Here is an 18619-nt window from a genome sequence, read left to right on the forward strand (position 1 = left end):
TAAAAATCTGAGCCTTCCAATCCATGAACATGATTCGTGAACATGGTATAATCATCCCTCTGTATCCACGGGGGATTGGACCCCTTATAAAGACTCAGAGCCAAGGATGCTCAAGTTCCTTATATAAAATGGTGCAGGGCTTCCTGCTGGGGTGCAGTAGGTTAATACCCTGAAGGCAGTGCCTCGGGTTGCTGTGGAGGCGCAAGTTCAATCCCTGACCCAGGAATTTCCATATGGCTCAGGTGGGGCCATAAAAAAAAATGGTGCAAAGTACATGCTCCTGGGTACTTTGTGTCATCTTTAGATTTCTTATTATACCCAATACAATAAGTGTTATGTAAATAGTTACTGGCACGTGACAAATTCAAGTTGTGCTTTCTGGAACATTCTAGAAAAAATTTTTTTCCCCAAATATTTTTGATCCTCGGATTGGTTAAGTTCACGGAGTCAGAGACTTAGGTCTTCTTTAATTTCTCCCAGCAGTGTTTTGTAGTTTTCAGCTAGGCCATGAGCTGAAAGAGGAAATGACAGGCTTTGTGGGCAGATCCCATGCCGTGGGGGTGAGGGGGTGGGGTGTGAGGAAAAAAGGGACAAGGCCAGGCTGATGGCCAGGGTTTCCCCTTGAGTCTCTCCCTGGGTGTAGATGAGAAAAGATAGCTACTTGCCTCGGGGAAGGCGTAGCCTGGATTTAGCCTCAGCTTAATTGACCCCAGGGCCGTGTCCACGAGCTGAAACGCATCTCTCCACACCCTCGGCTTGGCCTGGTGGGACTCTGAGCCCAGAGCCAATGGGTGGGAAAATTCGGGGGAGGTGATTAAGAGGAGCTGACACCTCCCCCCGGGGGCTGTGGAGGACCTGTTCTCTCTTCCGCCCTCCGATGGTCAACTTTCCTTCCCTGGGGGGACGGGGGGCAGGGGGGGGCGGCTGCAGGACTGGACCCTTCCCTCAGTAGCCGTTTGACTGCTCAGCAAGGGTCAGGCGGGGCCCCTCCCTCCCTTCCTGCCACCCCTGGCTCTTCAAGCTAATGAGACCAACCCTGATTCCCCAGCCAGGCTGCCGGCCTTAATCTCTTCTAGTAGGAGGTAGGGGGTGGGGGTGAAGGAAGAAAGGGCCCCTTATGGTGCGACACAATGACCCAGCCACAAGGCGGGATTACTGCCGTCTCATGCACGTAGGGATGTGCGTATGTGGTGGAGTCTTTGGGGCTGGCGAACGGACCTGAGTGGGGCCAGGAGCTCAGGGAGATATTGATATCCAGGAAGATACACACACACACACACACACACACAGAGAAGGACAGAGAGACGAAAACAGAGGGAGACAGAAACCAGGACAGTCAGAAGTACAGAACAAGAGAGGGACCACGACAGGGAGGAAGATGTGGAAGGGATGTGAGAGAGAAAGAAAGCAAGGATCACAGGGAGAGGCAGGGAAACGGAGAAGCAGGAACAGAGACTGAGCCGACGAGGTTGGATAAAGGACAGAGGTGATGCGGGGGCAGGAGGCTGGACAGGTGGGCAGAAAGAGACGAGGACAGCGACCCCTGAGGTCAAAATCCAAACAGGCACAGAATCAGAGAGAGAGAGAGAGAGAGGATGAGAAGACAGAGAGGTCAAGACAGAAAGCGATACATCAAGAAAGACAGGGACCAGGAGTTCCCACTGTGGCTCCCATTGTGGATCAGAGGTAACAAATCCAAAGAGTATCCATGAGGTTGCGGGTTCGACCCAGTGTTGCTGTGAGCTGTGGTGTAGATCCCAGACGTGGCTTGGATCCTGAGTTGCTGTGGCTGTGGTGTAGGCTGGCAGCTGCAGCTCCAAGGGAACCCCTAGCCTGGGAACCTCCATATGCTGCAGGTACAGCCCTATAAAGGAAAAAAAGAAAGAAAGAAAGACAGAAAGTCAGACAGACAGACAAGGACAGAAGGGCCCAGAGATGGAGAATGAGAGACGGGGCCAGGCAGCCAGGCAAAAAAAGTGGTACAACTTGGGCCTCGAAGAAGAGAGAAACAGAGGCACAGAAACCCCAAACAAAGACTGAGCGTGTGGAGGGAGGAGGGGCAGAAAGAGACGAAGATGACAGAGGAAGAGTGAGAGCTTCGGGAGAAAAGGAAATGAGAGGAGTCAATGCCAAAGACCAGAGTGATAGAAGCTGAGGCCAAGAGGGAAACTGAGGCAGGAACGAGACCCATGGGCCAGTTCTTGCCCAGCTGTTGGGGAGAGGGGGGGGGACCCAGGAAAGCCCCGCACCCCTCCTTTTTTTGAATGGTGTTTCAGGCAAGCCCAATATCTCTCCCTTTCCTCTTTAATGAGACAGTAGCCAAAGCTGGAGGGACACTGGTTAGACTTAGGGAAGAACTTCCCTGAGGGCCGAGGGGCCCCTGGGCACAGGCAGGAGCTGGGGCCGCCCGTCCCCATCAGCCTTAATTGCCAAGATGTCAAGGAGGGGGGAGAAGAGGAGGGGATTAGGCAGACGGGCGCCCCTCCCCCTCCCGGCCAATGTCACCTCCTGGTGCCCAGTCGCATCCCCCATCCGGGCTCCAGAGATTACCCTCCGAGATCCAGGCCATGGCAAGTGACATCACTCCCAGCCGGGGCTTAAAATCTCCCCGTGGGAGGGGACCCGTTTCCTTCAGCCTCCGCTGTCTGACGCCGCCGTCCAGGACCTGGGCCACCAGGAGAGCCCTGTCCATACCTTTTGCAGGTGAGTGTCTGCAGGGCAGCGGAGGCGCTGGAGGCAGGGGGCTCACGAGACAGGGGACGTGAGGGGTGGGAAAGTGGGTTCGTTTAATTCATGGCTGTGTTCTCAGTGTCTGGTACAGGGACTGCGAAGAATGGGTATGTGGATCAGAGGTCCATCCTGACGTCTGGGGACGTGGGGGCAAGCGGCGACTGCAGCAGAGGGAGTGGGGGTGGACAGGGGACATTGGCCCTGGCATGGGGCCACTGGAGGATTCACAAGTGGCTTTTTGGGGGAGGTGAAGGACCGAGCTCTCCAGCTTCTAGGGCTGGGGGATTCTCACGGCTTGAAGGCAACTCCCTGGCACGACTCCCTGTTGTATTTTGCTTACAACTTTCTCCCGCCTGAAACTTTTTCTTTGCGTGTGTATTTTCCCCCTCACCGCCCATCTACCCGCCCCCCCAACTTTGATTTCCTCCCAGTGCCTGGCATGGTGTTGGGATGCCTGCATATCTGTTGACAAGATGAATGGATGGACAGATGGATGACAGAAGTAGAGATACACAGAGCGCCAAGGTTTCACAGCCGCGATAGGAGGGAGAGAGGGGGCGCTGGGAATGCCAGGACTTGGGGATGGCAGGGCTGGTGAACTGAATTACACGGGGCTCTCGCTGTCCCCAGAGGCTCTGGCTTCCTCCACGTCCAATCTTGGGTGGTGAGCATGACACTCAGCTCCTTGTCCCTTGGGTGGCAGAGCCAACACTGGGGGTGGGGGATCGTGGACTCTGGTGGAGGGCCCTGGACACTGCTGAGCTGGGGGTGAGCCTTGCTTGGGTTGATGTGGAGCCATGTGGGTCTCTGTGAGGTCTCTCTGGACCTCAGTTTCCCACGTCTGCGAAGTGGGGACGATGACAAGTTGCCACCAGGATCCAGTCAGATGAGCCATGGGAAGCCCATGTCACAGGCCTGGGTGACCATGCGTGCAGGGGAGGGGGTGGCCTCTTCCCACCTTGGGGGACCCCGAGTAGATTTGGGGGTCAAGGGAGGGCTCTGGGGCCCAAGACCTCCGGGTTCTATTCCTACCTGTGCTGCTTACAGGGAGTCGACAGAGCCCCTCACAGTCTCAGCGTCCCCTTCTGAGAAATGGACATCTGAGCGCCGTGGGGCTGAGGAGAGCATCCTAAGAGGCAGTGGAACTGGGTGGTCAGGGGGCAGGCTCGGGGTGCGGGCGCTGGCTGGGCCCTGGCTCTGCCTCGGACCTGTGTGCTGGACCCGAGCCTCCGCTTCTCTGAGCCTCGTTTCCTCCTCTGTGGAGAGGTGATGACAATAGGTCCCACCTGGTGGGACATTTTCACTGGATCCCACCTGAGATCTTGTTTCCGAGGCCCGGGGTGCGTGTCTGAGCAGCTGGGGATCCCAGCTGGAGGTCCTTCTGATCGTAGAACCTCCTTCCCGATGTGGGGCTGCCCCTTCCTCCCCCCCCCAGCCCTTAGGTCTCCGCTGTCCAAGCACCTGCTCGGGTTGGAGCCTGGACCCGGTGGCTGCTGAACCCCAGGAGCCCCGAGCACCAGCCTCGGGCCCCGCTGGTTGGTCCCCGGGGCAGGGATGGTGGTCTCCCTGGCTCCACTGTTTGGGATTATGAAACATCATGGCCTTGAAATTCATCAGGCAGGGTGATAAAGGGTTGCTGTCAGGCTCGCTGTAAATCCTCAATGTGAGGTAGACGTTGTAGTTGTTTTCTGTGCTCCTGGAGGTCGGACACACAAAGCCTGTGGGAAGGGGAGAAATTCTGGAAGCCCTGAGACCATCAGCTGCCTCTGCTTGTTTGCCAGACCCAAGAAAGGCTTTGACGAGGGTCTAGTAGCATTTTGATTGGGACTCATTCTTTGCAGACAGCTGGTCTACCAAGCACTGCCTTCCTGGGCATCCGAGGCGTGGGCAAACCCTCCCTGGTGGAGGTGGTATCATTATCGGCTGCTTGGTTTTGGTTAAGCCCTTTCCTTCCCCCCCAGGCTCAGATTCCTGCCCATAGGAGGAGAGAGAGCTAGGCTTTCCTGGAAGACCAACCCCTTAGCCCAGTAACCTGAGGCAGATTCCACTGCGAAGAGGGGGTGGCTCTTGTTCCAAGCCCTGCAAATTGTTCCTGGAGGGCAAGTTAAATCAGCTTCCCTGTGTCCACTCTCTCTGGAGGTTCGGACGGAACGCCACTGCTCCTTGAAGAAGAGGGAGAGGACAGAGGGGGCTCAGACTGGGGACTGGGAGAACAAGGCCTCCAGGAGCCCCCCCCACCCCAGGGTTGGAATCCTGGGTCCTCACTCACAGCCTGTGAGTGTCCCTGAGCAAGTCACGGTGCCAGAGACCAAGGATGTTTTCGTCTGTAAAATGTGAAAGTCATGGAGCTCCCGTTGTGGCTCAGTGGTTAATGAATTTGACTAGGAACTGTGAGGTTGAGGGTTCGATCCCTGGCCTTGCTCAGTGGGTTAAGGATCTGGCGTTGCCCTGAGCTGTGGTGTAGGTCGCAGACGCAGCTTGGATCCCCCGTTGCTGTGGCTCTGATGTAGGCCGGTGGCTACAGCTCTGATTAGACCCTTAGCCTGGGAACCTTCATGTGCCGTGGGAGCAGCCCTAGAAAAGGCAAAAAGACAAAAAAAAAAAAGAAAAGAAAAAAGTGAACATCATAGCAATACAGTCTCTGCCTTCCCAGGTTGTGCTGAGGACTGTTGAGAAGTCTTGTGTATTCATCAGCCACAGACGGCTGTGTAACAAGTTACGCCCAAACTTAGTATCTTAAAACCATACACATTTATGATGTGTAATTTCTGAGATCACAGGAATCCGGGAACCGTGTCGCTGGGTGGTTCTGGCTCAGGGTCTCTTGTGTTGCTGTCATCAGATGTCAGCCAGGGCTGCAGTCCTCTGAAGCCCCAGCCGAGGCTGGAGAATCAGCTTCCCCAGTGGTTCATTCCCACGGCTGTTAGCAGAAGGCCTCAGTTCTTGTCATGAGACCTCTCCAGAGGACGGCTCGGGCATCCTCAGCATGGCAGCTGGTTTCCTAGAGAGAGAGGGCCAGCCTCAGAAGTCACACTGTCATTTCCACAATATCCTATTGTTGCACACACAACCTGGCTCAGTGGGAGGGGACAACTCAAGAGTGGGAATACCAGCCACTGCCTAGGATGCCAACTTGATCCTTAGGATTGATGTGGTTGGAGTTTCTGTCGTGGCTCAGTGGTTAACAAATCCGACTAGGAACCATGAGGTTGCAGGTTCGATCCCTGGCCTTGCTCAGGGGTTAAGGATCTGGCGTTGCCGTGAGCTGTGGTGTAGGTTATAGACACAGCTCGGATCCTGAGTTGCTGTGGCTCTGGAATAGGCCGGTGGCTACAGCTCCGATTAGACCCCTAGCCTGGGAACCTCCATATGCCGCGGGAGCAGCCCAAGAAATGGCAAAAAGGAAAAAAAAAAAAAAAAAGGATTGATGTGGTTGTTTTTTACTTTTATGATTATTGTCAGCACAGAGCCTCCCTGTGACCATCTTAGCAGGTCCTACATAATCTTAGTCCCCTTCCCACTCTGATCGGTCTGCTCCAGTCACACTGGACAGTCGGATTCTCCTCCGCAAGACAACGTGATTCCAGCCTCCAGAACTTTGCAGCTGCTGTTCCCTCTGCCTAGAGACTGCGAGCCCCGCTCCTCCCCTCCCTCGATGATGTGGAGTTGTCGCTTTGCAGCTCCCAGGTCACCTCCCGAGAGAGAGGTCTTCCCTGATTGTTCACCTAAGTTAGATGCCTCACCCTCACCCCAAACCCTGTCTCTATCCTATTACTCCGTTTCATTCTCCTCAGCGTTCTCGAAACTCTTCAAAAGCATATCTTTCCTCACTCCAAAGCATTTCAATATTCTAAAAATCTGTTTCCTCATTCACTGTTTGTTTCCTTAACTGGGTCCTGGAAGTTCAATCCCATGAAAACAGAGGTGCTGTGTGTGTCTTATTTCTTGCTGTATCCCTAAATCCTGGGGCACGGGAGATTCTCAAAAAAGATTTGCAGCATAGACGGTAGCACTTCAATTTTATTTTATTTTATTTTATTTTATTTTATTTTATTTTATTTTATTTTATTTTATTTTATTTTATTTTATTTTACTTTATCTTATTTTACTTTATTTTTTGCTTCTTAAGGCCACACCTGTGGCATATGGGAGTTCCCAGGCTAGGGGTCAAATCAGAGCTGCTGTGGCCGGCCTACACCACAGCCACAGCCATGCCAGATCCGAGCCTCATCTGCAACCTACACCGTAGCTCACGGCAACACCGGATCCTTTAACACACTGAGCGGGGCTAGGGATCGAACCCACATCCTCATGGATACTAGATGGGTTCGTAACCCGCTGAGCCACCATGGGAACTCCCCCTGTCATCCATTTTTTTAAGCATGTATTTTTTTCAAATTGGGAGGACTGGGGACATTGCAGGTCTCTGTCCTCAGCTAGCTGACCGAATTGGGGGAGACAGATGGAAACAGATTTATAAACGTGTCGTATTTAATACGTGTGATTCCTGAAGAACAGGAGAAAGAAAATGTATGTGGGTGTGTGTGAGAGAGAGAGACTGAGCAGGGGAGAGAGAGAGAACTCCTGTTCAGGGTGTGGGGGTGGCTCTCCTGGGAAGTGATGTTTGAACCCTGACCCAGAGGAGGAGGGGGATTAGCTGGTGGGAGGGGGCTGCAGGCTGAAGGAGAGGCATTCCTGGCCCCAAACAGCTTATTGCCAGAATCTGGAGAGGCTCAGAGGTCTCCTCAGGACATCTTAACTGGGGCAAGAGAAAGCCCTGGAAAGATCAGCTCTCTCTCTCTCTTTTTGGCCTTGCCCGTGGCACCTGCACATTCCTGGGCCAGGGATGGAAAGGCGCCACAGCAGTGAGGACGCCAGATCCTTAAATGGATTCTCTCTCTTTTTCAGTAGATTGTATTGTTGTTTTGGTTGTTGAAAAGGTAGCAGACACACACACGGTTAAAAAGCAATCCAAACTGTGAAAACAAGATGTGGATATAGGGAGTTCCCATCGTGGCTCAGAGGTAAAGAACCCAACTAGTAACCATGAGAATGCAGGTTTGATCCCTGGCCTCACTCAGGGGGTTAAAGATCCGGCATTGCTGTGTGCTGTGGTGTAGGTCGCAGACACGGCTCGGATCTGGGGGTTGTTGTGGCTGTGGTGGAGGCCAGCAGCTGTAGCTCTGATTTGACCCCTAGCCTGGGAAATTCCATATGCTGCAGGTGCGGCCCTAAAAAAAAAAAAAAAAAAATTATGTATATATGGATATAGCACAGCTACCCAGAGGCAGCCACTTTGACGATATATTGTGTCAGACTTGGGAATTTTCTAGGCATATAAGATATATATTATATTACATTATACATCTCTGCCTTGGTTTGCTTTTTTTTTTTTTTTTTTTTTTTTTTTTTTTTGCTTTTTCAGGGCTGCACCTGCGGCACATGGAGGCTCCCAGGCTAGGGGTCAAATCAGAGCTGTAGCTGCTGGCCTACACCACAGCCACAGCAACGTAGTTTCTGAGCCTCATCTATGACCTACACCACAGCTCACGGCAACGCCAGATCCTTAACCCACTGAGCAAGGCCAGGGATTGAACCTGCGTCCTCATGGATGCTAGTCAGATTCATTAACTGCTGAGCTACGATGGAAACCCCTCTCTGCCTTATTTTTAAAATCACAAGTGGTAGCATGCTATAAACACTGCTTAGCACCATAGGTTTTTCCTTTAAATACTTATGTTCAAAGGATCTATTCATTTGAATAGAATATATATTGTGTATATAAATTGGTAATGTATGATATCTAATATACATACATACATATTGTGAAAGTGTAATTAAAAAGTTAGAATCTTGGAGTTCCCGTCGTGGCGCAGTGGTTAACGAATCCGACTAGGAACCATAAGGTTGCGGGTTCGGTCCCTGCCCTCGCTCAGTGGGTTAACGATCCAGTGTTGCTGTGAGCTGTGGTGTAGGTTGCAGACGCGGCTCGGATCCCGCGTTGCTGTGGCTCTGGCGTAGGCTGGTGGCTACAGCTCCGATTCAACCCCTAGCCTGGGAACCTCCATATGCCGCGGGAGCGGCCCAAGAAATAGCAAAAAGACAAAAAAAAAAAAAAAAAAAAAGAATCTTTATTCAAAGGACATATTGAATATATAATATTGTATTATATATTATATACATAATTTTGCATATAATTTGGTAATATACATACATACTCTTTTTGTCAAAATGTAATAAAAAAACCCCAAAAAACCTGACTCTCAGGCACATGAAAGAAGCGCATTTCAAAGATTTTTTTAAGTCATGAGGGAACCAGCTGTTTCAAAGGAGAATTTGAGCAAGAGGTTAATATTGTTATTCAGAAAGGAGTTCTGAGGAGTTCCCCTTGTGCCTCAGCAGGTTAAAAACCCAACTAGCATCCAGGAGGACGTGGGTTTGATCCCTGGCCTCCCTCAGCGGGTTAAGGATCTGATGTTGACACAAGCTGTGGTGTAGGTCACAGACACAGATCTGGCGTGGCTGTGGCTGTGGTGGAGGCCGGCAGCTACAGCTCTGATTGAACCCCCAGCCTGGGAACCTCTGTATGCTGCAGGTGTAGCCCTAAAAAGAAAGAAAGAAAAAAAAAACATAACAGAAAAAGTGCACTGATAAAAACTGCTCAGGTTAGATATGAAATTAGCTCAAGTCCTACAGAGCAGCAAAACTGTAACCTGTGAAAAGTCTTCCAAAGAGAATTCATTGGCAACCAAACTTGTAGAAATTACTATTTACCTTGTCAGAGTCTGGACCCCAATCGATAGTACATGATCAATTGAACAAGGCATAGTCCCCTAGAGAAGGCAGTAATTCTTAGTTTGTTCTGCTAGATGAGGCTCCAAGGCAGCCTGGAAGGGACACGCTGTCATCCTTTTGTCTCATTGCCAATTTTAGGATAATCTATTGTCTTTTTAGGTCTGTACCCGTGGCATATGGAGGTTCCCAGCTTAGGGGTCTAATTGGAGCTGTAGCCACTGGCCTATGCCGGAGCCACAGCAACTCGGGATCCTTAACACACTGAGTGGGGCCAGGGATGGAATCTGCGTCCTCATGGATGCTCTTTGGGTTTTTAACAACTTTTTTTTCTAGAAGCGTTTTCAAATCCATTCATAGAGAGCAGCCTTACACTTTTTTAATGACTTCATTGTATTTCCTTGCATGGATGTGCCATAATCTTAAGATAACTTAATTTACCTAATTTATTCACCTACTTCCTATGTCCCCTTCTGATAGACATATAGGCTGCCTCCACATTTTGGTAATTATAAATAAGGCTGCATTAAAAATCCTAGCTTTGGGAGTTTCCGTCAGGGTGGAGTGGAAAAGAATCGGACTAGGAACCATGAGGTTGAGGTTCGATCCCTGGCCTCGCTCAGTGGGTTAAAGATCCGGTGTTGTCATGAGCTGTGTCGTAGGTTGCAGACTAGGCTCGAATCTGGCGTTGCTGTGGCTGTGGTGTAGGCCGGCAGCTACAGACCCCTAGCCTGGGAACCTCCACATGCCGCCACGGGTGCGGCCCTAAAAAGCAAAAACAAACAAAACATAAAAATCCTAGCTTTGGAGTTTCCATTGTGGCACAGCGGAAATGAACCTGACTAAGATCCCTGAAGACTTGGATGTGATCTCTTGCCTCGCTCAGTGGGTTAAGGATCCGGCATTGCTGTGAGCTGTGGCATAGGCCAGGCAGCTGCAGCTCCAATCCTGCCCCTAGCCGGGGAAGTTCCATACGCCATGGGTGCAGTCCTTAAAAAAAAAAAAAAAACCCAAAAACTTAGCCTGGGAGTTCTCTTGTGGTACAGTGGATTAAGGACCTAGTCTTGTCACTGCCGTGGCTCAGGTTGCTGCTGTGGCATGGGTTCAGACTCTGGCCCAGGAACTTCCACATGCTGCAGGCGAGGCTGAAAAAAATAATCCTAGCTTGGTGTGTGTTGGGGGGGATAAATTAGCCGTTTGGGATTAAGGGATACAGACTAATACCCATAAATAGATTAACAACAAGGTCTTACTATAAAGCACAGGGAAATATACTCAATATATTGTAATAAACTATAACAGAAAAGAATATGATAAAGAATGTATATAATATAGTTTAATATATTGTAATATATATAACTGAATCACTTTGTTACACAGCAAAAACTAACACACATTTTAAACCAACTGCATTCCAATAAAAAAAACTCCCAGTCTATGGAGCATGATAATGTGAGAAAAAGCATGTGTATAGGTATGTGTGACTCCGTCACCTTGCTGTACAGTAGAAAGCTGACAAGACACTGAAAACCAGCTATCATGGAAAAAATAAAAATCATTAAAAGAAAAAAAAAATCCCAGTGTCAAATCTTTGCAAACATCTGCTTGCAAATGGTAATAATTCCCGCAGTTTTGTAGCATTTGCTCTTTCAAGCATCCGATGCATATTAATGCCTTTGATCCTCACGTCAGTCTAAAGACGTGCTATTTTCATTCCCATTTTCCAAAGAGGTGACCGAGGGGCATTGAAGGTAAATTGCTGGGACCAAGGAAAGACGGCCTTATTCTTCGATAAGTGGTTCTGGTTGGTCCTGTCCACATTGCCACCAGGCTGACATGGGAAGTCTGGTTCTCAGCTCTGGGGACCAGCCCTGGTGTCACCAAGCCTCTTTGATCTTTGCCAACCTGCTAGGTCCGAAACGGTCCTGGAAGATTGTCACTTGCTGTCATTTTACTATGACTCTCCCTTGGGGTGACCAGCGGTCCTGATTTGTCTGGGACTCTTCCTAATCTGGCACTGAAATCCCACATCTCTAGAAACCCCTCCATCCCAGACAGATTGGGACAACGGGTTACCCTACTTGCCATGATTCTGTGTGAGGCTGAACATCTTTTGGCAGGGGCTGGGGAGCATACACAAAAAAAGATCTGGAACAAGGGAGTGGCAGGAAGATTTTTTTAAAAGAATAGAGTAGGAGAGGAGTTCCCGTTGTGGCGCAGCAGAAATGAATCCGACTAGGAACCATGCGGTTGCGGGTTGGATCCCTGGTCTCACTCAGTGGGTTAAGGATCTGGCGTTGCCATGAGCTGTGGTGTAGGCCTGATTCGACCCCTAGCCTGGGAACCTCCCTATGCTGCTGGTGTGGCCCTAAAAAACAAAAAAACAAAAAAAAAAAAAGGGGGAAAAAAAGAATAGAGTAGGGGAGTTCCCTTGTGGTCCATCACGTTAAGGATCTGGTGTTATCCCTGCAGTGGTTCATGTCTCTGCTGTGTTGAAGATTTGATCCCTGGCCCAGAACTGCTGCAGGTGTGGCCAAAAAAAAAAAAAAAAAAAAAAAAAAAAAAAAATAGAGTAGGAATAAGAGCTTCCATTTAGCGCTCTGGCTCTCTGCTTTGACAAGCGACTCCGTGAAGCTTTGACACCCTTAAGCAGAAGGCTGTTTTATAGGTGGAGAAACGGAAGCACAGAGAGAGAGGGGAGGTAAGTGGCCCAAGGTCACGTACCTGAGGAGAGACAGAGGGAGGACTGGAACCACCCTTTGATGAACCGCCGAGGGTCTGAGCACCCCCTTCTCTTGCAGCCCCACCGACCTGGGCCCCAGCATCCCCGGAGACCATGATGGCGTATATGAACCCGGGGCCCCACTACTCCGTCAATGCCTTGGCCCTAAGCGGCCCCAGTGTGGATCTGATGCATCAAGCTGTGTCCTACCCAAGTGAGTATGGTCCTTCTCCCTGCCATCCCAGGATGGCCCCCATCTTCTGAGGACCTCTGGGGCCCCTCGGAGTAAGATGGGCACTTATGGGGTGACATCAGGATCCCACATCAGTCAAAGGTATTGATATGCAAATGCAAAACATGGCTCTGTATCTCTTAAGGATGCAAAAAAGCACCCCCGGGACAGACACAGGAATTTAGAAGAGTGGTTCCCTCTGGGGTGAGGGCGGGACGCACCTGGGAGGAGGACACAGAGGAGTTCCCATCAGCCAGCTATGCTTTATTTCTCAGAGAACGAAGCTTTCCTTCTCCTTCCGCCCCTCTTCTCCTTCTTCCTCCTCCTTTGCCTTTTTTCTTTTTTGGCTGCCCTGTGGCCTATGGAGTTCCCTGGACTGGGGTCAGATCTGAGCCGTAGCTTCGACTTACACCACAGTTGTGGCAACGTAGGATCCATAACCCACTGTGACCACTTGGGGATCGAACCTGCGTCCTGGTGCTACAGAGACGCTGCCGATCCCATGGCACCACAGAGGGAACTCCAGGGGGATTATTATTATTATTTTGTCTTTTTAGGGCTGCACCTGCGGCATATGGAGGTTCCCAGGTTAGGGGTCATATAGGCACCACAGCCATCGCAATACCAGATCCAAGCCACGTCTGCAACCTACGCCACAGGTCACAGCAACACCAGATCCTTAACCCACCAAGCAGAGGCCAGGGATCGAACCTGCATCCTCATGGATACTAGTTGGGTTCGTAACCTGTTGAGCCACCGTGGGAACTCCTAGGACCAGCCGCTTTCATAGGCTGGATTGTAAAAAATGATTAGATATCCAAAATGTTATGTTTCAACTGAATGCCTTTGTGCACAAGATAAAAACCAAACTCTTATACCTCCCTCCACGGCTAAAGCCAGCTCTCATCAGGGTGAGGCATGAGCCCCCATATGACAGGCAAAGGAGGACCCCGTTTCCCAGGAGCACAGAGTGAGGACTAGGAGTTCAGGAATCAGCACCCCCTTAGCCAGGGCAGAATGAACATCCAGAAGGGGCTTCTCGGCGTCCCACACAACCTCTGGACCTCACACCTAAAGATGAAGAGAAGAGGGGCTCAGGTCACCAGAGGTCCCATTTTCCTGCCCCCACTCCAGGCGCCCCGAGAAAGCAGCGACGAGAACGGACCACCTTCACCCGAAGCCAGTTGGAGGAGCTGGAGTCCTTGTTTGCCAAGACCCAGTACCCGGATGTATATGCCCGGGAGGAGGTGGCTCTGAAGATCAACCTGCCCGAGTCCAGGGTTCAGGTGGGATGCTCTGTCCCCTGGGCCCCTCTGACCCTTCCTGGGACACTGAGGGAAGGGAGGAGGGAGAGGTCACAGAGTAAGAGCCAAGTCATAAGGGGCCCTAATCATCCTTTGCCCCGTGGTTTCCTTGGCTTCCTCTCTCCCTCCCACCCCTTCTCCCTCCACTCCAGCAACATGGCCCTCTGGTTCTTCCTTTGACACGCGCACCCAGCACATGCCTGCCTCAGGACCTTTGCTCTCTCTGTTCCCTCTACTTTCCAGGTAGAGTCCCCATCACCTTGGTCAAGTCTTGGCTGATTAACCAATCAAGTCACCTTGCCAGTCGATGCCCCCTCTCTTGACGTTTGAAGTTGCCACCTTCTCCTGCCCCCCCAACTCCTGCTGCTCCCCCTTATCCTGCTCAATTGGTTCTTCTCAAGGGTGGATCACGTTCTAAAAGACTATATGATTTGCTTACTTACTGTTTATTTATAACCTGTCCCGCACAACTAGAATGTCAGTTTCACTGGCGGGTCCCCCGAGTTGTAGAAGATGGTTATTCCATGTTTATCAACCCATTGAATGGGTGGAAGGATGCATGGATGGGTAAATGTATATATGTGTGTTTGTATGATGGCAGGTATGTAAATCTGGTTAGATGAATGAATGTACATATGTTTGCGTGACTGTATGTGTGAATATATGTGTTTGTGTGATACTGTATTTGTATTGGATTATGTGTGATACCGTATGTGGATTGGATGTATGAATGTATGTATGACTGCATGTATGTGCAGATGGATGAATGTGCATCCATCCGTAGATACGTGATTGTATGTACGATGTATGTACGGATGGATACGTGCTTGTTGGCATGATAATGTATGAATATATATGACTGGAGGATGAATGGATGCGTGTATTATGTTTGTAGGTATATATATACACAACTATATGTATGTGCATAGTTGATAGGTGAATGTATATATGGGGGATTGTATGTATGTATAAGTGATTAGATGAATAGATGGATGGATATATATATGTTTGTATGTTGCATGACAATATCTGTGTATATATGACTGGGCAGATGTTTACATGTATGTATGTGTATACTTACAACTGTATATATGTAGGATTGTATGTGTGTGCATATGATTGTACATATGTGTATGTGTACAGTTGGCTATATGAATGATTGGATGGATGGATGGATGGATGGATGGGCGGGTGGATGGGCGGGTGGATAGATGGATGGATGGGTGGGTGGGTGGATAGAGTGATCTGTAACTGATTGCAAAGTGGAGATCTATGACTCTGGTATGTCTCACCAATAAGCTTCATCCTTCCCGGGCATCCTGAGGGCTCTCCTGGGCCTCCTCCCCACTCACCCACCCTGATCTCCCTCTCACCCCCCAGGTCTGGTTCAAGAACCGTAGGGCTAAATGCAGACAGCAGCGGCAGCAGCAGAAGCAGCAGCAGCAGCCCCCAGGGGCACAAGCCAAGGCTCGCCCTCCCAAGAGGAAGGCAGGCACTTCTCCAAGATCCTCCACGGATGTCTGTCCGGACCCCCTGGGCATCTCGGATTCCTATAGCCCCCCTCTCCCTGGCCCGTCAGGCTCCCCCAGTGCAGCAGTGGCCACTGTGTCTATTTGGAGTCCAGCCTCAGAGTCCCCTTTGCCTGAGGCGCAGCGGGCTGGGCTGGTGGCCTCAGGCCCTTCTCTGACCTCAGCACCCTATGCCATGACCTATGCCCCTGCCTCTGCTTTCTGCTCTTCCCCCTCAGCCTATGGGTCACCGAGCTCCTATTTCAGTGGCCTGGATCCCTACCTTTCTCCCATGGTGCCCCAGTTGGGGGGTCCAGCTCTCAGCCCCCTTTCTGGCCCCTCTGTGGGGCCCTCCCTGACCCAGTCCCCCACCTCCCTCTCAGGCCAGAGCTATGGCACCTACAGCCCTGTGGACAGCCTAGAATTCAAGGACCCCACCGGCACCTGGAAATTCACCTACAACCCCATGGATCCCCTGGACTACAAGGATCAGAGTGCCTGGAAGTTTCAGATCTTGTAGAAGACACTCTTCTCCATCTCTCATCCAAACGGTCTCCCTGCAGGTTGTCTCCACCTGCCCTGGGGTGGCATCCCTGAGAAAGCGCCAGGAGATGGCCATCCTTCCCAAGGTCATGGCCTCTTTGGCTCAAGGGCAGCTTAGCCCAATACGGTCCACCCCTTTCCTCCTGGGGAAAGAGGATCCCTTCTCTCTCCTGGCACTCCATAGGTCTTAGGAATTCCCTCACCCCCAACACTGTCTCAAATGGAATCGCACGGACATTTCAAGCCATGAGCCCCAGACTCGAGAAACTGGTGCTGAGAATTTGCCCCAAGGAGAAATGAAACCAAACTCGTAGTTGATTTGGGATGATGTTTAGGTCAGAATCATGGTGCCCTTGAACCAATAGGTTGGGAGGTTCCATTTCTTACCTTTCCATTTGGGACACTTCTTTGGTATAAGTAGAGATCCTTCTAGAAATTCCAAAGACAGACTTTATGAAGCCCCACCAGGGAACCTTAGGCAATTATCAGCTATGTTCAGAAATTCACTTGGCAGTTTTACAGATTTCACAAATGTCAGGTTTACATGGTAGGTTTAGGGGGCTGTTTGATATGTATTTCTTCTTCTTTCTTCTTCGTTTCTTCTTAAAGACATTTCATTACTCATTCATTTGGACTTTGAGAGTGGGCATATTGATAAGAAAATGAAAGGCAAGTTGACCGTTTCATGTCTACTCTGTTTTCTTTGGTTCTAGCATTTTCTAAAGGTGAACTTCACCCAGACATTGGAGGGACGGTGGTGGCTGTGTGGTGTGCACCAACTGTGATTGTAGGTATTTCAAAGAGAAGAGGAGATGGACAGGCTTCCCATCTGTAAATATATGAGAGATGGGGGTGGGGTGACAGAAGTGGCTTTGGAGGCAACCCCACATCCCAAACACACATTCCCTCTTTCAGATGTTTTGTTTCCAGTTTCAGTTGTGGGATTGGACAATAAATAGAGCTTGGCCTGGGATGCTTTTCTGGGGCAGCCCTGTATTTCTTTCAATATACTCTGACTCAAGGCACAGGGACAAGCAGTGTGAGAATCTGGAGAGGGATTTAGGCAATTTGACACTCTGGAAGTTTGGTGCTTTGGCACCTACGTCCTCGGAATGAGTTCTTTTACTTCTGGGTGAGAGAGGGAGGAGCCACAAGCCTTTCACTTGTGGGTTTCCCAAAGCAAAGGCTGAAAGGAGTAGAGCAAGAAGGGGACGGCATGCTGGTAGATGCTTAACAATGGGCTCTCCAAGGAAGAGGAACTCTCTGATTTGGAGTGTTTGCCCATTGCTGTAGTGTAAATTCTCCCGCCACAGCTGATTTCAAGGTGCTAACCTGAGGTCTCTGAACTTGGAGTTGGGAAGAGATCCTTGTAATCTGTGCTCCCCATCTAAGACAAGCTGGCTGCAGACCCCCAGACATATAGAAAGGGACGTCAGGAGGGAGGCACAGTGTGGAGAGAATCTGGTAGGCATCCAATACTTTTTCCTGGTCCAGGCTGGGAGAGGTCCATACAACCTGGGCCCCAAGGGGCACACTGCAATGACTGGGGCCCACAAAGATGGTTTACTCAACACACTACTCGATCATCTCTCATGTGCCTGAGTCACGCTGGGACATGAGGCTCAGAGGCCGGATGAAACATATGCACAGAGGAGAGCCTATGCTGGGGTATGGGATGGAGGAGCCAGGCAAAATTCACAGGAGAGGGACAGGTAGGAGATGATATTGTGTTCTGGATTCTGTGCAAAAGTTGGGACCAGGATGCAATGTCCATTATTCCTTTTTCAGAGACTCACGTCTGTGCTGGAGGCTGGGGTCTCAGGTGTCGCCGAAAGTGTCTCCCTATCCCACAGAGGAGAGCGTGTTTTGTACAAACAATTCAAAGGCAGCTCAATGAGGGGGCCTGGGGAGGGCTTGAAGGATGGACCTGATGTTCTGGAGGAGGATGGGAAGTTATAGAGGCTGGGGGCCACAGTCACGGGCCAATGGGGGTCAGATTTAGCGAGCCCTATCCTGGGGTCTTCAGAGAGTCTTCGAGGAGTTGGATGGAGGGAGGAGTAGAATCTGTACGAGAGATTCCAGATTCCTTTGGGTCAGCCTTCTGAACGTTGGTTCTTTGGCTGTCCATTGTGAATGCAAAAGTTCCTACTTTCTCAAGCCAGGATGAGTGACAGGGGAGGTGGGGACAGAAACACGAGGCCGGGAGCCTCCCTCCCTCTTGCGTCAGACCCTCTGTCCTCTTCTTTCCCACTCACTGGTCTTCCACTGCTGGCCACCTGTGGAGTGAAACATGATTAAAATGTTGAATTCTGCTTAACGTCTGGGCAATTCGTCTTGTTTCCGGGGAGGGGCAGATGGGGGGAGGTTAAGGTAGGGATTGCTCTGTCCCCTCCCCCTCTCCCCCGCCTTCTGTCTCTGGGAGCATGGGGGCATCCACGTGCTTCCTCTGTCTGGTCACCGTCTTGTCCCTGACATCTCCCTAAAGCCAATTAAGTAAGGACATAGGCTCCAGACAGCCAGCTTCCCCCCGCCGTGACCTTGATGGGCCTCTCCCTCAGTGCAAGGGGGTGATGACCATGCTTCCTGCCCCAGTGGTCCCTGTGGGGATGGGAGCCATCTTCATCAGCCTCCGGTCCTCTGCAGTTCATCTCACACGTCCCCCTTTCTCCTGCCCTCCTTGACGCCTTTCGTCTCTTCTCTCTGGTCACTTTCAGTTTCCCGACATTTCTTTTTCATCTCCCTTCTTCCTCCTCCTCTTCTTCTTTCTTCTTTCTCCTTTTTCTCTTCT

The 18619-nt window shown here is 50.6% G+C and overlaps 1 protein-coding gene across 1 annotated transcript; it reads left to right on the forward strand.

The window, feature by feature from the left end:
* Positions 1-1280: 1280 nt before the first annotated feature.
* Positions 1281-18148, forward strand: CRX (cone-rod homeobox). The gene is made up of 5 exons (XM_003127265.4): positions 1281-1686; positions 2544-2703; positions 12324-12458; positions 13611-13762; positions 15161-18148. Exons 2-5 carry the CDS (start codon positions 2568-2570, stop codon positions 15806-15808), a joined length of 1071 nt encoding a protein of 356 aa, XP_003127313.3. The 5' UTR covers positions 1281-1686; positions 2544-2567; the 3' UTR covers positions 15809-18148.
* Positions 18149-18619: the final 471 nt, after the last annotated feature.

This window comes from Sus scrofa, chromosome 6 (assembly GCF_054392235.1).
Source record: "Sus scrofa isolate SSC_HxYL_T2T_F1_AM1 chromosome 6, Sscrofa_HxYL_maternal_Yorkshire_Landrace_v2.0, whole genome shotgun sequence".
Taxonomy (NCBI): domain Eukaryota; kingdom Metazoa; phylum Chordata; class Mammalia; order Artiodactyla; family Suidae; genus Sus; species Sus scrofa.